We start from the raw sequence: 16,968 nt of genomic DNA, 5'->3' as shown, positions 1-16,968 counted from the left end.
TGGTTCTTCAGATTGATGGAGAATGTGTTTTATTGTATAAAAGGGTTCTGCTGTTGTTACGATGTCGAGCTTGTATACCACAGCAGAACCATTTTGGTGCTATAGAACCATATACAACACATTCTCCATCAATCTAAAGAACCATTTAAGCAAAGGGTTCTTTGAGGGTTCATGGTAGAAACCATGTTTCTTTACTAAAGAACCCATGAAGAACCTTCTTTTTTAAAAGCGTAGGGAACCAATAGTGCCATCACTTTTTGTGGCTCTTTTATTTTTAGGAGTGAACAGTTAAAATAGTGAATTAAAGAATTAAACCAAACTCTTAAAAATGAAGGTTCTTAAAGGGTTCTAGGTTTGGACGTTCTGTTCCAGGAAAAATGTCGTTAATATTTAATTCTGAGAGTCAAAAATGCTCAAACTGTAGTTAACTAACATCCAACTAAACATCTATTAAATACAACTAAAATCTAAATGAATGTAATAAATTCAGCTAATTCGTCTGTATTTAATCTGAAGTGAATTCGTCTGTATTTAATCTGAAGTGAATTCGTTTTTATAGTGCTTTTAATCTGAACTGAATGTGCTCAAAGTGCATCGAATCAGAATTAGGTTTAAATCATCACTCAGACTGCACTAAGGCTGCGCAGCATTGACGCGCAGAACTGCGCCTCGTTCTCTGATCAGGAAGTGAAGGAGGAGGTGAAATTTTGAAATTCGGCGGTGTTTGAGCTGAACAAACAGCCGCGATGTCCAGACTAAAGAGAAAGAAAGCGGCGGCGGAGGAGAACCAACCCCAAACGAAGTCGGTGCTCAGGGATCTGCGGGAGAGTCTGCGCAAGTCCGACGGAGACTCATCCAGCACGAGCAGCGGGTCAGAGCGATTTGTGATGAGTTCTGGTTTTGGCGGTTCTTGTGTTCTAGAAACATCTTCTCATCCACTAAAGCACTGTTTTGTGTGGCTGTCGCTTCGAATTTTCCGTTCCACCTTAAATGCTGCAGCAGCCTCGGGCGGCACAATGCAACTGCTGCACCATTTAAGGTGGAACGGAAACTCGGAGCAGAACCCCGGCCTCGTGCGTTGGGGATCGTGTTGGTCTGACTGAGAGGTACAGAATGCGAGGAGTGGTCAGTGACCATCTTTCATGATGTGACGTGTTTGATCCCTTTGTTCTTCCTCTTTTTCTGGTCCTGTAGCTCCAGCAGGCCTTGGTGGGCCGCAGCTGATCTGGCAGAGGGGGAGAAGCTGTGGGCGCTCACCCTGCAGGCCTTGTGTCCAGCAATGTCCAGCACTCCTGCCATGGCCTTCTGGGTTCCAGAGCTACCAGAGACCCCCACGGTATGATGTTAATGCCCCCCCCGGTGTCACACACCTGCCCCAGCACCTATACAGAATGACCCCACTGCCCCTGTGTGATGTCACAGCCCCGGTTCTTAATTAAAGCGCTTCTCTTATTAAAAATAAAAGGATTCAGCAGGTGCCAGATGGTTGCTAGGGTGTTTCAGGTGTTTGCTAACATACTGATAACTATTTATGACATCATGGATGGTCGCTATGGTATCCCAAGTGGTTGCTGGGGGGTTGCTATGTCGTTTCTATGGTACCCCACATGGTTAATAGGGTGTTTCTAATGGAAATGTGATATAAGCTGGGTGCACAAACTTTTGCACACCATTCATTCACCCTACTAGGGGGAAAGAAAACGTCATTTAACGATGATTGTATGCAAATAGATCAGAAAGCTGTACACAAGCACACCATTCCCAGACAGACTGGACATTCCAGAGTTGGGACGGTGATAGTTACCCAAGTGGTAACCATGGTAACAGCCCCCTGTGATAATACCAGAGAACTTGTAGAGAGGAGAATTCCCACTCTGCAATGTCTTCCAGGTTTCTCAAACACTAGAGGGCGCTCCTGAGTGAGTCCAAAATGAATGGGTTGATAAGGAGCATTTGAGTAAAATCATAGTTTATAAATGTTTAAACATTTTTAATGTAAAATAATTCCTTCATTTCCTGAACACAGAGCAGCATAAAACATTTTAACACTGCTGTTATATTTTTAAGAGCTTTTAAACTCGAGTTATAGGAGTTTAAACGACGCCTCATGAACGTTTATGACGTCAGTGAGCACGAACAGCCAATGAGCTGCTCTGCTCGCCAACCAATCATCACGCTCTAGCAGTAATGCCCGCCTCCTGCTGCCCAAAACCCGTTTACTGTAGAAAACAGGAAACATACAGTGGAACAATGTCAATGTCAATTAATACAAATATCATCAGCGCTGTTAAGGCTAACTTACTCTTCTGATTGATCAGATATCAAAAGCCTTATTAATAGTAAATGTAACTGTAAGACGGTAATATTCAGTCTTTAAACCCTGTACAGTGTTAGATCAGTCTAACCTGCTTCACTCAGTACAGTTTCTCACTGTAGAGCTGTAAACAAACAACACTCACTGTCATTAACAGTAGCCACTCTGGCTCGCAGGCTGGTGCTAACTCACAGAGAGTGAGTGGCCGGGTTTGCACAGAATAAAACAAACAGTTGTTTTTGAACCACTTTATGACTATTATTAATATTTCAGACCAAACTGTCTGCAAAAGTCCACAAAATGAAAACTTGAAGTTAACAGTATTGCAGAATAAGATCACCTTAACCCCCTGCTAGCTAAGTTAGCCAGTTCACTAACTACAGCTGGCTAAAACCGTCTGAACAGTCCACTCCACTGACCACCGCTTCATTCGACACTTCGGCTCCACCCGGCTCTGACTGTTCACGCAGTGCACTATGGGTATGCATACTCAGTGGGTGTGTTCAGTATCTCCACACTAAGTAATATTAATTAATGCATTTGTTAACTGTCATCTTTAAAAACGCTAACCCTCTTAAAAATACAAGACAGGCACATTTTGGTTACTGAGCAAATAAACTCTTACTGACCAGCAGCTGAACGTAACTTCAATCGTAGCCTAGTTTGAATGTAAACTGCCTCTACATTCAAGTTTACAAGCTACTAGAATTTAACCGGTTGCACCAAGTAACACAGTTTCAATGTAGCTTCAAGTTATACCCTAAAAGTTACACAGACCCTGTAGGTGCGAGTTCAGCCGTAAAAATCAGTTAAAATGATGGTCGATTTGATCGATGAGAAAACATGCAAGACAACTAAATATGTCTCGGTTTGTGGCGGCAACCAGATCTGCAGGATAGATACACCTGTTTTCATCGACTGGAGATGGAAAAGATCCCAGACCTCCTGATTTACACAACACAGACAGTAACGGAGCCCTGAGTCCTGCTTTGTGTTTAGAACTGAGATGTTTTTCTACAGGGTCGTTCCAAAACCTGGTGGGCGACTCTGTTCAGGTACACAAGTCAACGGTGTTCAGAGCAATAAGAGCAGCTCCATCAGAGCTCAGGTTGTGTGTGACACTGTCCTTATTATCATACAATACATAACACTGATTATTATTAAAATATACCAACAGAGCTAACATTACCTTTCTGTCATTCAGCAGATTCAAACAGCGATTACGTTAGCCGCAGCTTTGCTAACGTTACAGACTGTTTAAAGTCATTAAAACATTGTGCAGTTTGAACATCGGACAAATTCCAGCAGCAGAACAGAATAAACACACATACGAGAGACGGAAGCTTTGAAGACACAACTGTACTGTAAAGGACAGTGTCTTTCTGAATTATAACTAATACAACCGACACACTTTAGTCGAAGTAAACGTAGCGCGAAAGAGAGAGATTTCACTGCATGCAGTGTTTCCTGTTTGTGTCGTTACTGATTGGCTGCAGAGTGAAAACGTCGTTCTGTGACAGTTTTAATCTACGATCACTTTACGCTCTACTAGCTCAGATGTACCGTGAGTGTCTGTGGTGCAACTGAAATTCTGTGTGTTGCTAGTTTTAAACTAACTACTCTCAACATCTCAACATGAGGGTTAGGATGGACTTTACACTCCAACTTACAGTGGACCTTACGTTCAGCTGGTCCGACTGGCTGCAGATAAACATCTTTTTAAATGTCTTGGAAACTTTTTCACAGGATTTAATTTCACTTCCACTGAACTCTGCAGTGTAACAGCCACTCTGCTGCAGCCCTTACAGCGAGATCTGCTGCATTTATTATCTTATCAGCATGATCAAAGGCTTCTGAATGAAGTGCTTGGGCCGGTGGGTAGATTTCAAATATTAATGCATAATTAATATTAATGTGTGTAATGTATGCATGTGTAGATCCTGGATAGAGTGAGTGAATGAGTGAAGCAGTCTGGTCAGGATTTCACTTGGCCCAGCGTGGGTGATTCCTGCTCTGGGAGATATTCGTATCAGATCCGACTGGACAGCCTCAGTGTAACGTGAGAGATTTTACTGACCCTTATGAACTGAACTGGAACGGGTTGTCGCTGCAGAACCCATAACTGGTGGAACCGAGACTGGAAGATGAAAAACAAACGCAGCAGACGTTACCCCTCGTTCGGCTGTGAGTGAGTAGCAGTGGCTGTCAATTAGCGTCAGATGCTGAAGGGTTTGTAAGAATGACTGGCAGCTTTGGTGGCGGGTTTCCGTGGAGACAGGATGATTGACAGCGCGGAGTGCCGGCTAGCTGCCAGCGTGTATAATGCTGGTTTGGCACTTCTGGATGCCGAGCGGCCCAGCAGAGCTGCGAGAATGAGAGACCGGCAGCAGGTAATGAGACATAGCAGCAGATAAATTATTCACTATAGCAGAAACTGCAGAGAGGAACTGAACACACGCACAGGACGACCAATCAGGACTCAGCGATTCAGATCAGAATCGCAACTTAGAGAGCGCAGTTTTGTCCTACACTCTTAAAAATTATGACTGTTCAAGTGTTCTTTAGTAAAGAAAATGGTTCTATATGGAACCATGAACACTCAAGGAACCATTTGCATGGTGAAATAGTTCTGTATAGCACCAAAAAGGTTATAATGATCCGCACAGCTGAAACGTAAACACACAATAAAAAAAATCGTTATTCAGATAGCTGCTGTTACTGATGTAAAAAAAGGTCCAAAAGGTCCTAAAGAGTGATAAACTGTAAGTAGTGAATACTGTGAGAGCGCCCCCTGCTGTTTATCAGAGCGTTGCCGCTCCCCAGTTTCAGTCTCCATTTCCCAAACGCTTTAGCCGAGCGCGCTAACGTTACTCCTCCTAATAAACAGACACACGTTCAGCTCCGTCTCCTCATTATTCACCACCATCACTGTAATATTTCATCATCAACATTAACACACGAAGGTGATCAGAGGGGCGGTGGAGATCGAGTCTGCAGCGTCTGAGATCTTTAAAACGCAGAGTTAGAAAAGAAAATCATCTCACAGTGAAAGCAGCGTTTTACAGTAGAGATAAATGGAGCTCATTATGCTGGTAGTGAACTATGCTGCTGACTCAGCTGCCTAAAAACCATAGAAACGGACCTTAAACAGAAGTGAGGACCCTGTTGGGGTTCATCCTAAAGTTAGGACAGGATTTAGGAGGTTTAGTCTAGTTAGGATGTTTGTGTGATGCTGTTTTCTTATCTGGAGTTCGTGATGAGATTATGAAGGTAGGAACTGTTATTCTGGAATAGCTACTGTCCGAAATTCAGTCCGTACTGAAGTCGTCATGGAGACTGGGATGTTTCACGCTTCACTGTGTTTAACTTTAATTGTAAGGAAGAAACATCATGTGTCATATCATGTAGAAATAAATTATAAAAAATCAAAATCAAAGTGTTGCACATGCGCCCTTTAAAAAGTATGAAGCAGTGTTATGGTTGTTGGTGCACTAATTTATATGAACATTGTTTTAATATTAATATTGTTGAACCTTTAAAGATCTGAGCTCAGGGGAGTTTCTATTCTTCACTCCTCTCAGAAAGCAGAGCGAGAGGAGCCGAGCGAGCGGCGCTGGTGTAGTCTGGATGAAGATGTGAGTGAACTTCCTGCTCTAAATGACCTACTGGGCTGCGTCCCAATCCACAGCGCACTGCACTTCTCTCCTAATGAAGGGAACCACCAGCCTGAAGCTTCAGCTCAGCTGCTGAGTGAAACGGGAGGTGAACAGCAAACACAGAGAAGTTCTCAGCGCCACCTAGAGGACATTCAGGCTCACTGTTCAGGAGATGCAGCATCGTTACGGAGATGGACTGAAAAGCCTGACTGGTCTGAGGGTGGTGAATGTAAGCGGGATGGGGGCGGAGGCAGGTTACTGACAGGAACTCAGAAATCTGGAGGTGCGAGGGTGAGAGGGAGGATCAAACCTGGTCGTCAGGATGTGGAACAGACACCTGGTTCCCATGGCGACGGAGCTGAGAGCACAAAACTGCAAGGGGGAAAGTTGGCAGGAAGAGAATCTGAAAGAAAATCCAGAGTGGAGTGTGATAAAGCTGAATCTGGGTCATCTAAATCCAGGACAGGGTCCAGAACAGGTTCTGATGGTGGCGTAAGAGGATCTGGATCTGCAGTTTCCCTCCTGGAGAACAACAGTGAGTGTAGAGCCGGGACGTCCAGAGGAGGATCCGGATCAGGATTAGCAGAACCAAAACTGGAGTGCTGTCCAATGTGCCTCATGCCGTTTCCTGCAGGGTGAGACTGTTTATGCTAATACTTGACCTAGCACTGCTAACACTGCTAATAATGAATGAAGGTCAATGGGGAGCAGTTAGCATGGTTAGCATCATTCTATCCAGCACTTACTAGCACTGTGCAACGCTTTTAACCCAATCAGATATGAGCATTATAGAGCATTAACACTATTTAAATGAAACAGTAGAAGCCATATCGCCCCCTACACTTCCTGTAGTGTATTACAGTCTGTCAGAATGACTGTGTGGATCATATGAACATTATAGAGGCTTTTTAAATGAAACAGTAGAAGCCATATCGCCCCCTACGCTTCCTGTAGTGTATTACAGTCTGTCAGAGTGACTGTGTGGATCATATGAACATTATAGAGCTTTTTAAATGAAACAGTAGAAGCCATATCGCCCCCTACACTTCCTGTAGTGTATTAGAGTAAGATTCACCTAAATTAGTGTTTCTTCACCACATTTTTTCAACAGCCCCCCTTTTAGAGAAGGCCACCAGCTTGCCGAGACCCCTGAAGTGTAATGTTTGAGGGAGAATTGTGTGTGTTTGTGCAGGGAGTTGTGATCAGACTCTGAGGGCTGACTGGCTCATAAATGCTAGAATCACTCAGTAATACAGAACCACATTCATTCAGGAAAGTGGAACTCTGCATGTCAAAACAAATCACATCGCGTATGTGTGTGTGTGTGTGAGTGTGTGTGTGTGTGTGTGAGTGATCTGTGTGTGTGTGTGTGTGTGAGTGTGTGTGTGTGTGTCTGAGTGTGTGTGTGTGTGTGAGAGAGTGATCTGTGTGTGAGTGATCTGTGTGTGTGTGTGTGTGTGTGTGTCTGAGTGTGTGTGTGTGTGTGAGAGAGTGATCTGTGTGTGTGTGATCTGTGTGTGTCTGTGAGTGTGTGTGTGAGTGATCTGTGTGTGTGTGAGTGTGTGTGAGAGTGTGTGTGTGTGTGTGTGTGTGATGTCTGTGAGTGTGTGTGTGTGTGTGTGTGAGTGTGTGTGTGTGTGTGATCTGTGTGTGTGTGATCTGTGTGTGTGTGTGAGTGATCTGTCTGTGAGTGTGTGTGTGTGTGAGTGTGTGTGTGTGTGATCTGTGTGTGTGTGATCTGTGTGTGTGTGAGTGATCTGTGTGTGATGTGTGTGTGTGAGTGATCTGTGTGTGTGTGATCTGTGTGTGTGTGAGTGTGTGTGTGAGTGTGTGTGTGAGTGATCTGTGTGTGTGTGTGATCTGTGTGTGTGTGTGAGTGTGAGTGATCTGTGTGTGTGTGATCTGTGTGAGTGTGTGTGTGTGAGTGATCTGTGTGTGTGTGATCTGTGTGTGTCTGTGAGTGTGTGTGTGTGAGAGTGATCTGTGTGTGTGTGTGATCTGTGTGAGTGTGTGTGTGTGAGTGATCTGTGTGTGTGTGATCTGTGTGTGTCTGTGAGTGTGTGTGTGTGAGAGTGATCTGTGAGTGTGTGTGTGTGTGTGTGTCTGTGAGTGTGTGTGTGTGAGTGAGAGTGATCTGTGTGTGTGAGAGTGATCTGTGTGTGTAAATGGGGCTGTTTTGTAAGTTTGTGCTGAGCTGAATGAAAGTGAACTGAGCTCCAGGCTGGAACACTGAGATCATCGTTGGCTCTGATTGAGTTTAGTTCTCTGCAGGTGAAACCAGGACACTCTTTTCTTGGCGCTGAGCAGGAGCCGCTGAAATCTGTTGCTGTTAAGAACTTTGACCAACTGGTAGGAAAATAAGTGAGATAATAAATTATCTCAACACTTGAGAGACTAAATATCATTCTAACGTTTTCGTCTGAAGTGAAAAATGTAATTCCTCCAGTTTCCTCCCTTTCAGCAAAAGTAGTCGATCAGCTGAGACGTGTTTGGAGTCCGAAGTCTGTTTCTGTAGTTGTAGCTCTGGAGCTACGAGGCTCACGTAGCTAACAGTAAACTCAGCAGACGTGATTGTGTGGTGTGTGGTTGTGACATCACAACCACGACTAACTGGCTGTCTGGCTCATTATAGTCAAGCGGTCAAGCTTTACTTTAATTTATAGAAAATATTCACATTTTAAATCACATTTGAAATATTACTCAGAATCGTAATTCGTAATTAGATACTTTCCTCAAGACGTTCTTTATCTGAGAAATGGTTTGTCAATACTTGTAACGATTCACCATCACGGTTTGCGGCGAGTGTGATTATTTAGGCATGCAGTTAGCGCCATGCTAATTGGCTAATGCTAATAAGCTAATAAGCCACAGAGCAGACCTGTCCTGTTGTGGCTGATCTGTGGCTTTAAGACTGAGCGCTGGGTTCTGCTGGTGATTGATGAGGCTTGATTGGCTAACGGTCAGTGATGTAAGCGTCTGTCCTCTGGAGGCTCAGAGGGGTTTGGTAAGACTTTGGCTCAGAGCTGGTCGGATTACTGAACTCCAGCTGATTAAACCTCCCTTCTGGCTCTGAGTCCAACAGCTGTACACATGTGGCTCTTTTCCTGTATTTATTACACGAAATATTAAATTCCTGCATCATTAATAGTCCATAACTGACACAAGGACAAAGGAGCTGCGATTACGGTGATGATGATGTTTTATGTCGGTCACTGAGAGCGGATCGGGCAGTAATACATCACAGACGATGCTCTCATCTTGTGGTTTGTCTTTGCTGTTATTTCAACTCCATCTGACCGACGACCAGATTATTTATAGAGCACTTTTAAAACGAAACAGTACAGAATTTTCAGTCATAAAAGTCCTATCAGTATACCTGACTACCTGAGCCCTGACTATCCCTCCATCCATCCACCCATCTCTCTTACCCTCCATCCATCCACCCATCTCTCTTACCCTCCACCCATCACTCTCTTACCCTCCACCCATCACTCTCTTACCCTCCACCCATCTCTCTTACCCTCCATCCATCCACCCATCTCTCTTACCCTCTATCCATCCACCCATCTCTCTTACCCTCCACCCATCTCTCTTACCCTCCATCCATCCACCCATCTCTCTTACCCTCTATCCATCCACCCATCTCTCTTACCCTCCACCCATCACTCTCTTACCCTCCATCCATCCACCCATCTCTCTTACCCTCCACCCATCACTCTCTTACCCTCCATCCATCCACCCATCTCTCTTACCCTCCATCCATCCACCCATCTCTCTTACCCTCCATCCATCCACCCATCTCTCTTACCCTCCATCCATCCACCCATCTCTCTTACCCTCTATCCATCCACCCATCTCTCTTACCCTCCATCCATCACTCTTACCCTCCACCCATCACTCTCTTACCCTCCATCCATCCACCCATCACTCTCTTACCCTCCATCCACCCATCTCTCTTACCCTCCATCCATCCTTCCATACATCCACCTATCTATCTTTCCATCAGTCCATTCATCCATCTGTCTGTACCTGCCTTTTATATTATTCTGACCAAAATTCAAATGAAGATAAATAACTATAATCACGTTGCACAGATTATTAATATCAGTTAGTAACAGTGAGTTCAGGGTTCCTCGTGTTAATGAGGTCAACAGGAAAAATGGTTAATTTTATTGTTGTTATTATTATTATTGTTGTTGTAAATAGAGTGTTGAAGTCTGTGAGTCCTAAACAAAGAGGAAGTGAAAGTAACAGAATAAAACATGAAGCTTTAGAGGCTCAGATTGGTCATTTCAGAGTTTCTGAGCTAATTAACTCATTAATGTCTGAAATGTTGAGTGCAGTTGGTCTGTGCGTTCTCTGGTCTGTGCGTTCTCTGATCCACACGACGACAGGTTGAGTTAATCAATCTGATCTTTAAAACAACAGAAAATCCAGATTTGATGGTGAATAAAGTGTGAAAACTCACTTCACTTTCTCTCTATGTATCATTCTATCCACCCCCTCTCTCTCCCTCTCTCTCTCTCTCTCTCCCCACCCTTCTCTGAGAGGCCTCATTGTGGGGGTCTCGAGGGAGAGGCTGAGCTCAGCGTTTGGTCCAGAATACACACAGAGGTCAGAGCCCACTCAGCTCGCGCCAGCCGGCCGCCAAAGACAAAGTCCACTCTTGTTCAGGAAGCCTCCGCGCCACTGGCCGCTCCGAGAGCCCAGAGCTCCGTGACTTCTTGACCGATGAGATGAATAACTGTCCTTCTCAAAGCTGCTTTTCCTCTTTACACTCGGACACGGTCAGAGCTCCAGTCCTGAGGAGTCGTGCAGAGGTCACTGCTTCAGAGGTTCAACAGCGTCTGTTTTCTCTCTCACTGACGGTCATTTAAGCCTCTCAGTCCTACATTAACACTGTTCTCTGGGTTCTGCATGTGAGGATGAGGAACTGGCGTTTTAGTCAAATCTGATATTCAAATTTATAAGTTATGATTCAAAAAATACTCAAAACAAACATTCAGTCCCATGAAAAAGTCAGACACAGCGGACGACACAGAATTTAAAAATCACATTTAAATGCATTCAATTAAACCCAGAACCGGATCACCGGATCACGTCTGTGAGCTCAGCTAGCGTTACTAGTCACATCGTATCTTTTATCTGGAAAAAGTCCTTTTTTTAATAGTTCAGTATCTGATACTAAACCTGATAAATCCACTAAACGATGCTGAGCCACCAAACAGGACTCTAGCAGCCACCCGGAACACCATAGCAACCACCAGAGATACCAGACCAACCATCTAACAACACCCTAGCAACCACCTGGAATAACATATGGCGTAACATATGTGAGCTGTAGCGTCGCTGCCTCATCACTCGTCTCGCAGAGGCAGTCAGTGAGGAGGAGAGGACGGTCTGTCAGTGTGCTGTGGCGCCACTGTGCGGCGCTGTAAGCAGTTCAGTGTTTTAAACAGAAGAAGTGTTTGGCTGTTTTAGGACTGTTATGTTGAAGAGCCTGAATGCGGGGGGAGGGGTGGGTTCTCCGGAGTACCGCAGAGCGCTGTGTTTTAGCTGAGTTTCTTCTGTTTTCAGCAGATTAAAAATAGAACTGTGTTACGGAACCTCGAGTTTCTCCTCAGAACCCTGAACGGTACCGTGTTTCACAGCTCCCACAGTTAAAAACCGAACACCTTCAAGGGTTCTTTAGTAAAGAAAATAGTTCTGTATAGAGCCGTAAACGCTCTGCACGATTAAAGGGTTCTTTTTGCATCATGAAAGATTCTTCAGACTGATTGAGAATGTGCTGAGATGGTGCTATATAGAACCTGTTTGCAAAGGGTTCTATACTGAGTGAGTGACTGAATGACTGAGTGAGTGACTGAATGACCGACTGAGTGACAATGACTGAGTGAGTGACTGACTGAGTGAGTGACAATGACTGAGTTACAGTGACTGAGTGGGTGAGTGACTGAGTGAGTGACTGAGTGAATGACTGAGTGACAGTGAGTGACTGAATGACTGAGTGACAGTGACTGAGTGGGTGAGTGACAATGACTGAGTGAGTGACTGACTGAGTGAGTGACAATGACTGAGTTACAGTGACTGAGTGGGTGAGTGACTGAGTGAGTGACTGAGTGAATGACTGAGTGACAGTGAGTGACTAAATGACTGAGTGACAGTGACTGAGCAACTGATTGTGAGTGACTGAATGAGTGAGTCATTGAGTTACTGAGCGAGCGAGTGACTGAGTGAGTGACTGACTGACTGAGTGTGTGAGTGAGTGACTGAGTGAGTGACTGACTGACTGACTGACTGAGTGAGTGACTGAGTGAGTGACTGACTGACTGAGTGAGAGAGTGAGTGAGTGATGGACAGACAGGGTGTAGATTGTCTCCCTATTGTCACCTCCTGACCTGCTGAGCGTCTGAGCTCGTACTGAGAGTCGAGTCTGTAAACGAGGTTTAGATGTTGTTCTCTGTGGATCCTCTCAGATGGTTCTCCACTGTTTGTGAGCTCCTCAGTGTTCTCTGTTCTCTCTCAGGTTCTCTCAGATGGAGTGTGATGGTCACCTCGCTCAGTGTTTGTCGGAGATGAACACGGACGTTGTTTGGTGATTCCGAGTCGGTCAGTCTCTCCAGCCCTGCCGGCCGCTTCTCTCCATGCAGACGCAGCAGGTCACGCAGGGTTCCTCCTCGGTGCTCTTGACGGAACGTCCTTCAGCATCACCCTGCGCTGTTCACAACATAAACACCTGAACTCATTTAAACACCCACAGAACGTCTGAGGTCAATCAGACTGACCATTCAGACAGTGAAACCCACAGCCCTGTCACAGAGCTCGGCTCCCACTGCAGCCTCCTGAGAGACCAGCATCACTGAGATACATAATAAATAATTAATAACAGATCTGAGGAACCTCAGTGTGGAGATCATTGAGGGCAGAATGAGAACAAATAAAGACAAGAAAATGTACATTACAGTAATAAATAGCATTATAATAAAGTAACAGAGTATATAAGTAAAATCTTTCACTCTGCAGTTCAAGTATTTGGAACGATCGTTTTAAATGATTCATATTTATGAGAAATAAACTGAGTGTGGAGTGAATTCAGTGTGACTCTCTTTAGTCCTGCAGGGCTCAGATGATCAGCAAGACGCTGGAAATGAAACTCGACGCTGAACAGAACTGTAGAACAGCAGCAGAACCCTTTCTGGTGCTGTATAGAACCATAAACAACACATTCTCCATCAATCTGGAGAAACATTTCACCATGCAGAGAACCATTTAATCATGTAAATGATTCTTTGAGTCTTCTAGAACCACCGTCTTTAGTAAAGAACCCTTAAAGAACCATCTTTTTAAGAGTGAATATAACATCTCAAAATTCTTGAAATATTGAATAAAACAAAAACATAAAAGCTTTTGGTCTTTAAGCTGTTTAAGTTACTGTTGTTTGTAGAATTAATTAATAATTTCGAGCACCATTTCAAAGTTTGTTTCCATAGCAACAAATATTCAAGGAAAATAAAAGATGCTTTATTTCTGAAACAACTGACGATATAAACCTAGAGGTGTGGATCACAATAGAGCTCCATTCATCCCAACACCACCAAACATCTGGAACATCTGGGGCTGATTCAGTTCAGACTCGTTAGAGGCTCATTAGCATACAGTGACATCAGTGCAGAAATGAGCATAAATACAGCGACTCATTATGACTCTTTATTTCTGTTTATTAATGTTTCTAAATTGTTGGGAAATTCCCAAAAATTTGAGAGAAAAAAAACAATTATTTTAGTATTTGCAGAATATTTTGTACATATTTTGTCACCATTAAAAAATAAAACTTGTTATTTCACTTCCTGTCTGTATTTTTATTTATTTACCTTTGTTGGATTTTGTTTGGGAAAAACAAACATAATAATCCATAAAAGACAAAAAAACGGCTTAAATCAGATTTGATAAAACAAAGTTTTTCTGTTTTGTGTTTCTTATTAAAGTCAGATTTTTGGTTGAGTTTTGAGGCTTTTACCCACAATCCTGTTCTTTAAACAGCTGAATTTGCTCCAGTTTATTATTCATGCTCAGTTTTCAGAAGTGTGAATATTCTGTGATGATTAGACTGAAATTCTTTCAGATTTAAGTCACTTTAACAGATGTTAGATGTTTTTCCTTTGGTTAAAACCGTTTTCTTACAGCAGTGACGCCGTTTATCTTCATGGGGATTCCAGAAAAAACACACATGTAAAAAATAAAAATCAGTCTAAAAAGATTTTTGTTTTGTTTATAATTCAGATTTTTGATCTTGTTTTTCAGTCTGAAACCCAGAAAACAGCACAACGTCATCAGGACCAACATTCACTGATTTACACTCGTCTGTTCAACTTCAAAAGAAAGGAAACAGTCACATCTCTCTCGCTCACCCAGTCCCCAATTCAAACACTCGATTAAATCTGACTCAGACTCGTTTAGAAATCAGACAGCAGGTCTAAACGGATCCTCTGCACCTCAGAGTCGACAGAACTGAGAAACCAGTAAGTCAAACAGGTTTAATATCTGGAGTCGTTACTGAGTGAAAACATTCACTAATTACATAATTCAGAAAAACTGGCAGCTGATGAGTTTTTATTGCAGTGATTTGTGATCTGAATCTGAATCTGAATCATTCTAATGTAAAGATGCTGAAGCTGATTTATTTCTGTTCTTTGTAGAATAATTTACAGATATTTACAGAAAGTCAGGCTCCATCAACGGAAAAGAAAAATGTGATCCAACTAAACGACGGACTGCCGGACGCTGTTTTAACGCTGTTTTAACGCTGTTTTGACATGGATTCTGTGGGCAGGAAGGAACGCGGTGGTGGTTAAAAGACAGTCCATCATTTGGTCATTTAGAAAATGTCCCGCACGTTTTTATCACTGTCTTAAAAACAGATTCTAAACGTCTGTTGACAGAGGCCTAAAGGAGGAGTTCGGATGCGATTCCGGAGTTTCGGAGTTCGGCGATGTTCCGGCTCTAACGCTGCCTGAGTGAGCTGAGCGTATCGTCCTCGTTAGCGCTTACAGAGTCGTTAGGAACTCGTTAGGGTTCTCTGTGTTCGGGTTTTAGACCTGTGAGCCGAGACTGTTTGCTAACGTTAGCGAGCCTCATCGAACACTTTCCCACACTGAAATGACCGTAATACTCAATCGCAGATGGGAGCTGATGTTTACGGCTTAATCACTGAAATTACACCGTAAAGGTTCGTTTATATTCTTCACGTACGAAAAAGAACGTCCGTTTCAAACGGTGTGACCGTCACTGTCCACATACGTCCACGCGTCCTTTACATTGGCATGTATGTTAAGCAGTACATCCACTAGAGGGCAGTGCAGAGTAAAAAGTTTCTGACAACAATCATGGTGACGGTGGAGGAGCCGTAATAACGTACCGACGGCGGCGCTGTGGACGGTGGACTCTGTGAAGTTTCGTCTGTATCTGTAAACTTTCAGAAAACGAGCATAAATATGGACGAAGGGAATGCAGAGTCGGACAGAAGCTCCGTCTGTATTTAACGTTGAGCGTAAATGAGCTTTAACAGTAACGAGGCGTGTCCTACCTGCGCAGAAGGCTTTAGAACCGGAAATAAAACTAATCGTGGAAACCAACGTCACTAAGCAACTCTGTCTTCGCTCTGCTGATGCTGCATCTTAACTACATTTACCAGCGTCTCCGAAACGCTGCACTGACCACACCAGGGATCTCTACACTCTGATGGTTATATATAGAACCACGGACACTTATAGAACCCTTTGCATGCTTAAATGGTTCTCTGCGTGGTGAAATTGTTCTTCAGATTGATGGAGAATGTGCTGTAGATGGTTCTATATAGCACCAAAAAGGGTTCTGCTATTGTTACAGGCTTTACACAATAGAAGAACCCTTTTTGGTGCTATACAGAACCAACACATTCTCCATGAATCTGAAGAACCATTTCACCACGCAGAGAATCATTTAAGCATGCAAAGGGTTTGAGTGTAGAACCACTGTCCTTATTAAAGACCCTTAAAGAACCGTTATTAAGAGTGTAGTGGGACTAAAAATCCAATTCAACGCAACAGAACCGCGAATGAGCTCAAACGTCAGTGTTGTTTCTGTTCACTCTGAGCAAAAACATCTGAAAATTTGAACTGAGTAAATTTACTGCACTTTTTCAGCGTAATCTGAGTTTAGAAAAGTGAAGAATTTGCTCGTCACTGTGCTGAAGCTGTCCATCTGTCCGTCCGTCCATCCTCTGATGAAGGTCAGAAGGTCAGCAACTATCTGGATCTTCATTAATCAGCATTTCCAAACTTCTGACTAATTAATTGCGAGTTACGTTCAGCTCAGGAACTCACGAACAAACACATTGACTGTGGAACAAGTTATGTCAGAGCAGGAACCTCACTGTTCTAGACTCAGCCTCTACGGAACACCAGGTTGCTTCTCCTGATCTGAAGGTGTTTAGAGGAAACAGAAGGTGATCTGCAGCTTCATGACATACAGAGAAATGATCACGCTTTCTTCAGCAGTTTATCATTCATTAATTAATGAATTCAGACTAATTTATAAGCAGTTTATTAACTGCTGATATCACAGGCTTCATATGAACCTTCAGGAAAGTAAAGAAATGGAGATTTTATTAGTTATTCTTTCATAACTTATTCACATCCAACAGCTACAGTCAGTATCATGAAAAAAAGCTACAGAACTGTTTCTGATTGGCCGAAAGTGATGATGATCTTCAACATTATGAATTTAGATTTTGCTGATTACAGAAAATTCTCATTCTCTTCACAATCAAATCTGAATTTAATGTTTTCTTTAATATCAAAGACTGAATTTAATGATAAATTAGAAGATAAAAACTCACTTTACAGAATCACAGCTGAAGCTGAACCATCAGCTCAGTGTAATCGACCCACTACAGGCAGTAGCAGCTGAAGCTTCCTCAGGGGGGCGCTGTAGGAACGGTAACCTGCACTCCTGTCTGCT

At 43.3% G+C, this 16,968-nt stretch overlaps 1 protein-coding gene across 1 annotated transcript; it reads left to right on the top strand.

The window, feature by feature from the left end:
• The first annotated feature begins 564 nt into the window (after positions 1-564).
• si:ch73-70k4.1 lies at positions 565-13,813 on the top strand. The gene is made up of 4 exons (XM_036579661.1): positions 565-871; positions 1,195-1,336; positions 5,896-6,605; positions 12,497-13,813. Exons 1-4 carry the CDS (start codon positions 747-749, stop codon positions 12,567-12,569), a joined length of 1,050 nt encoding a protein of 349 aa, XP_036435554.1. The 5' UTR covers positions 565-746; the 3' UTR covers positions 12,570-13,813.
• Positions 13,814-16,968: the final 3,155 nt, after the last annotated feature.

The sequence above is a fragment of the Colossoma macropomum genome, unplaced genomic scaffold, assembly GCF_904425465.1.
Source record: "Colossoma macropomum unplaced genomic scaffold, Colossoma_macropomum, whole genome shotgun sequence".
Taxonomy (NCBI): domain Eukaryota; kingdom Metazoa; phylum Chordata; class Actinopteri; order Characiformes; family Serrasalmidae; genus Colossoma; species Colossoma macropomum.
This window is presented reverse-complemented; position numbering and strand designations above follow the sequence as displayed.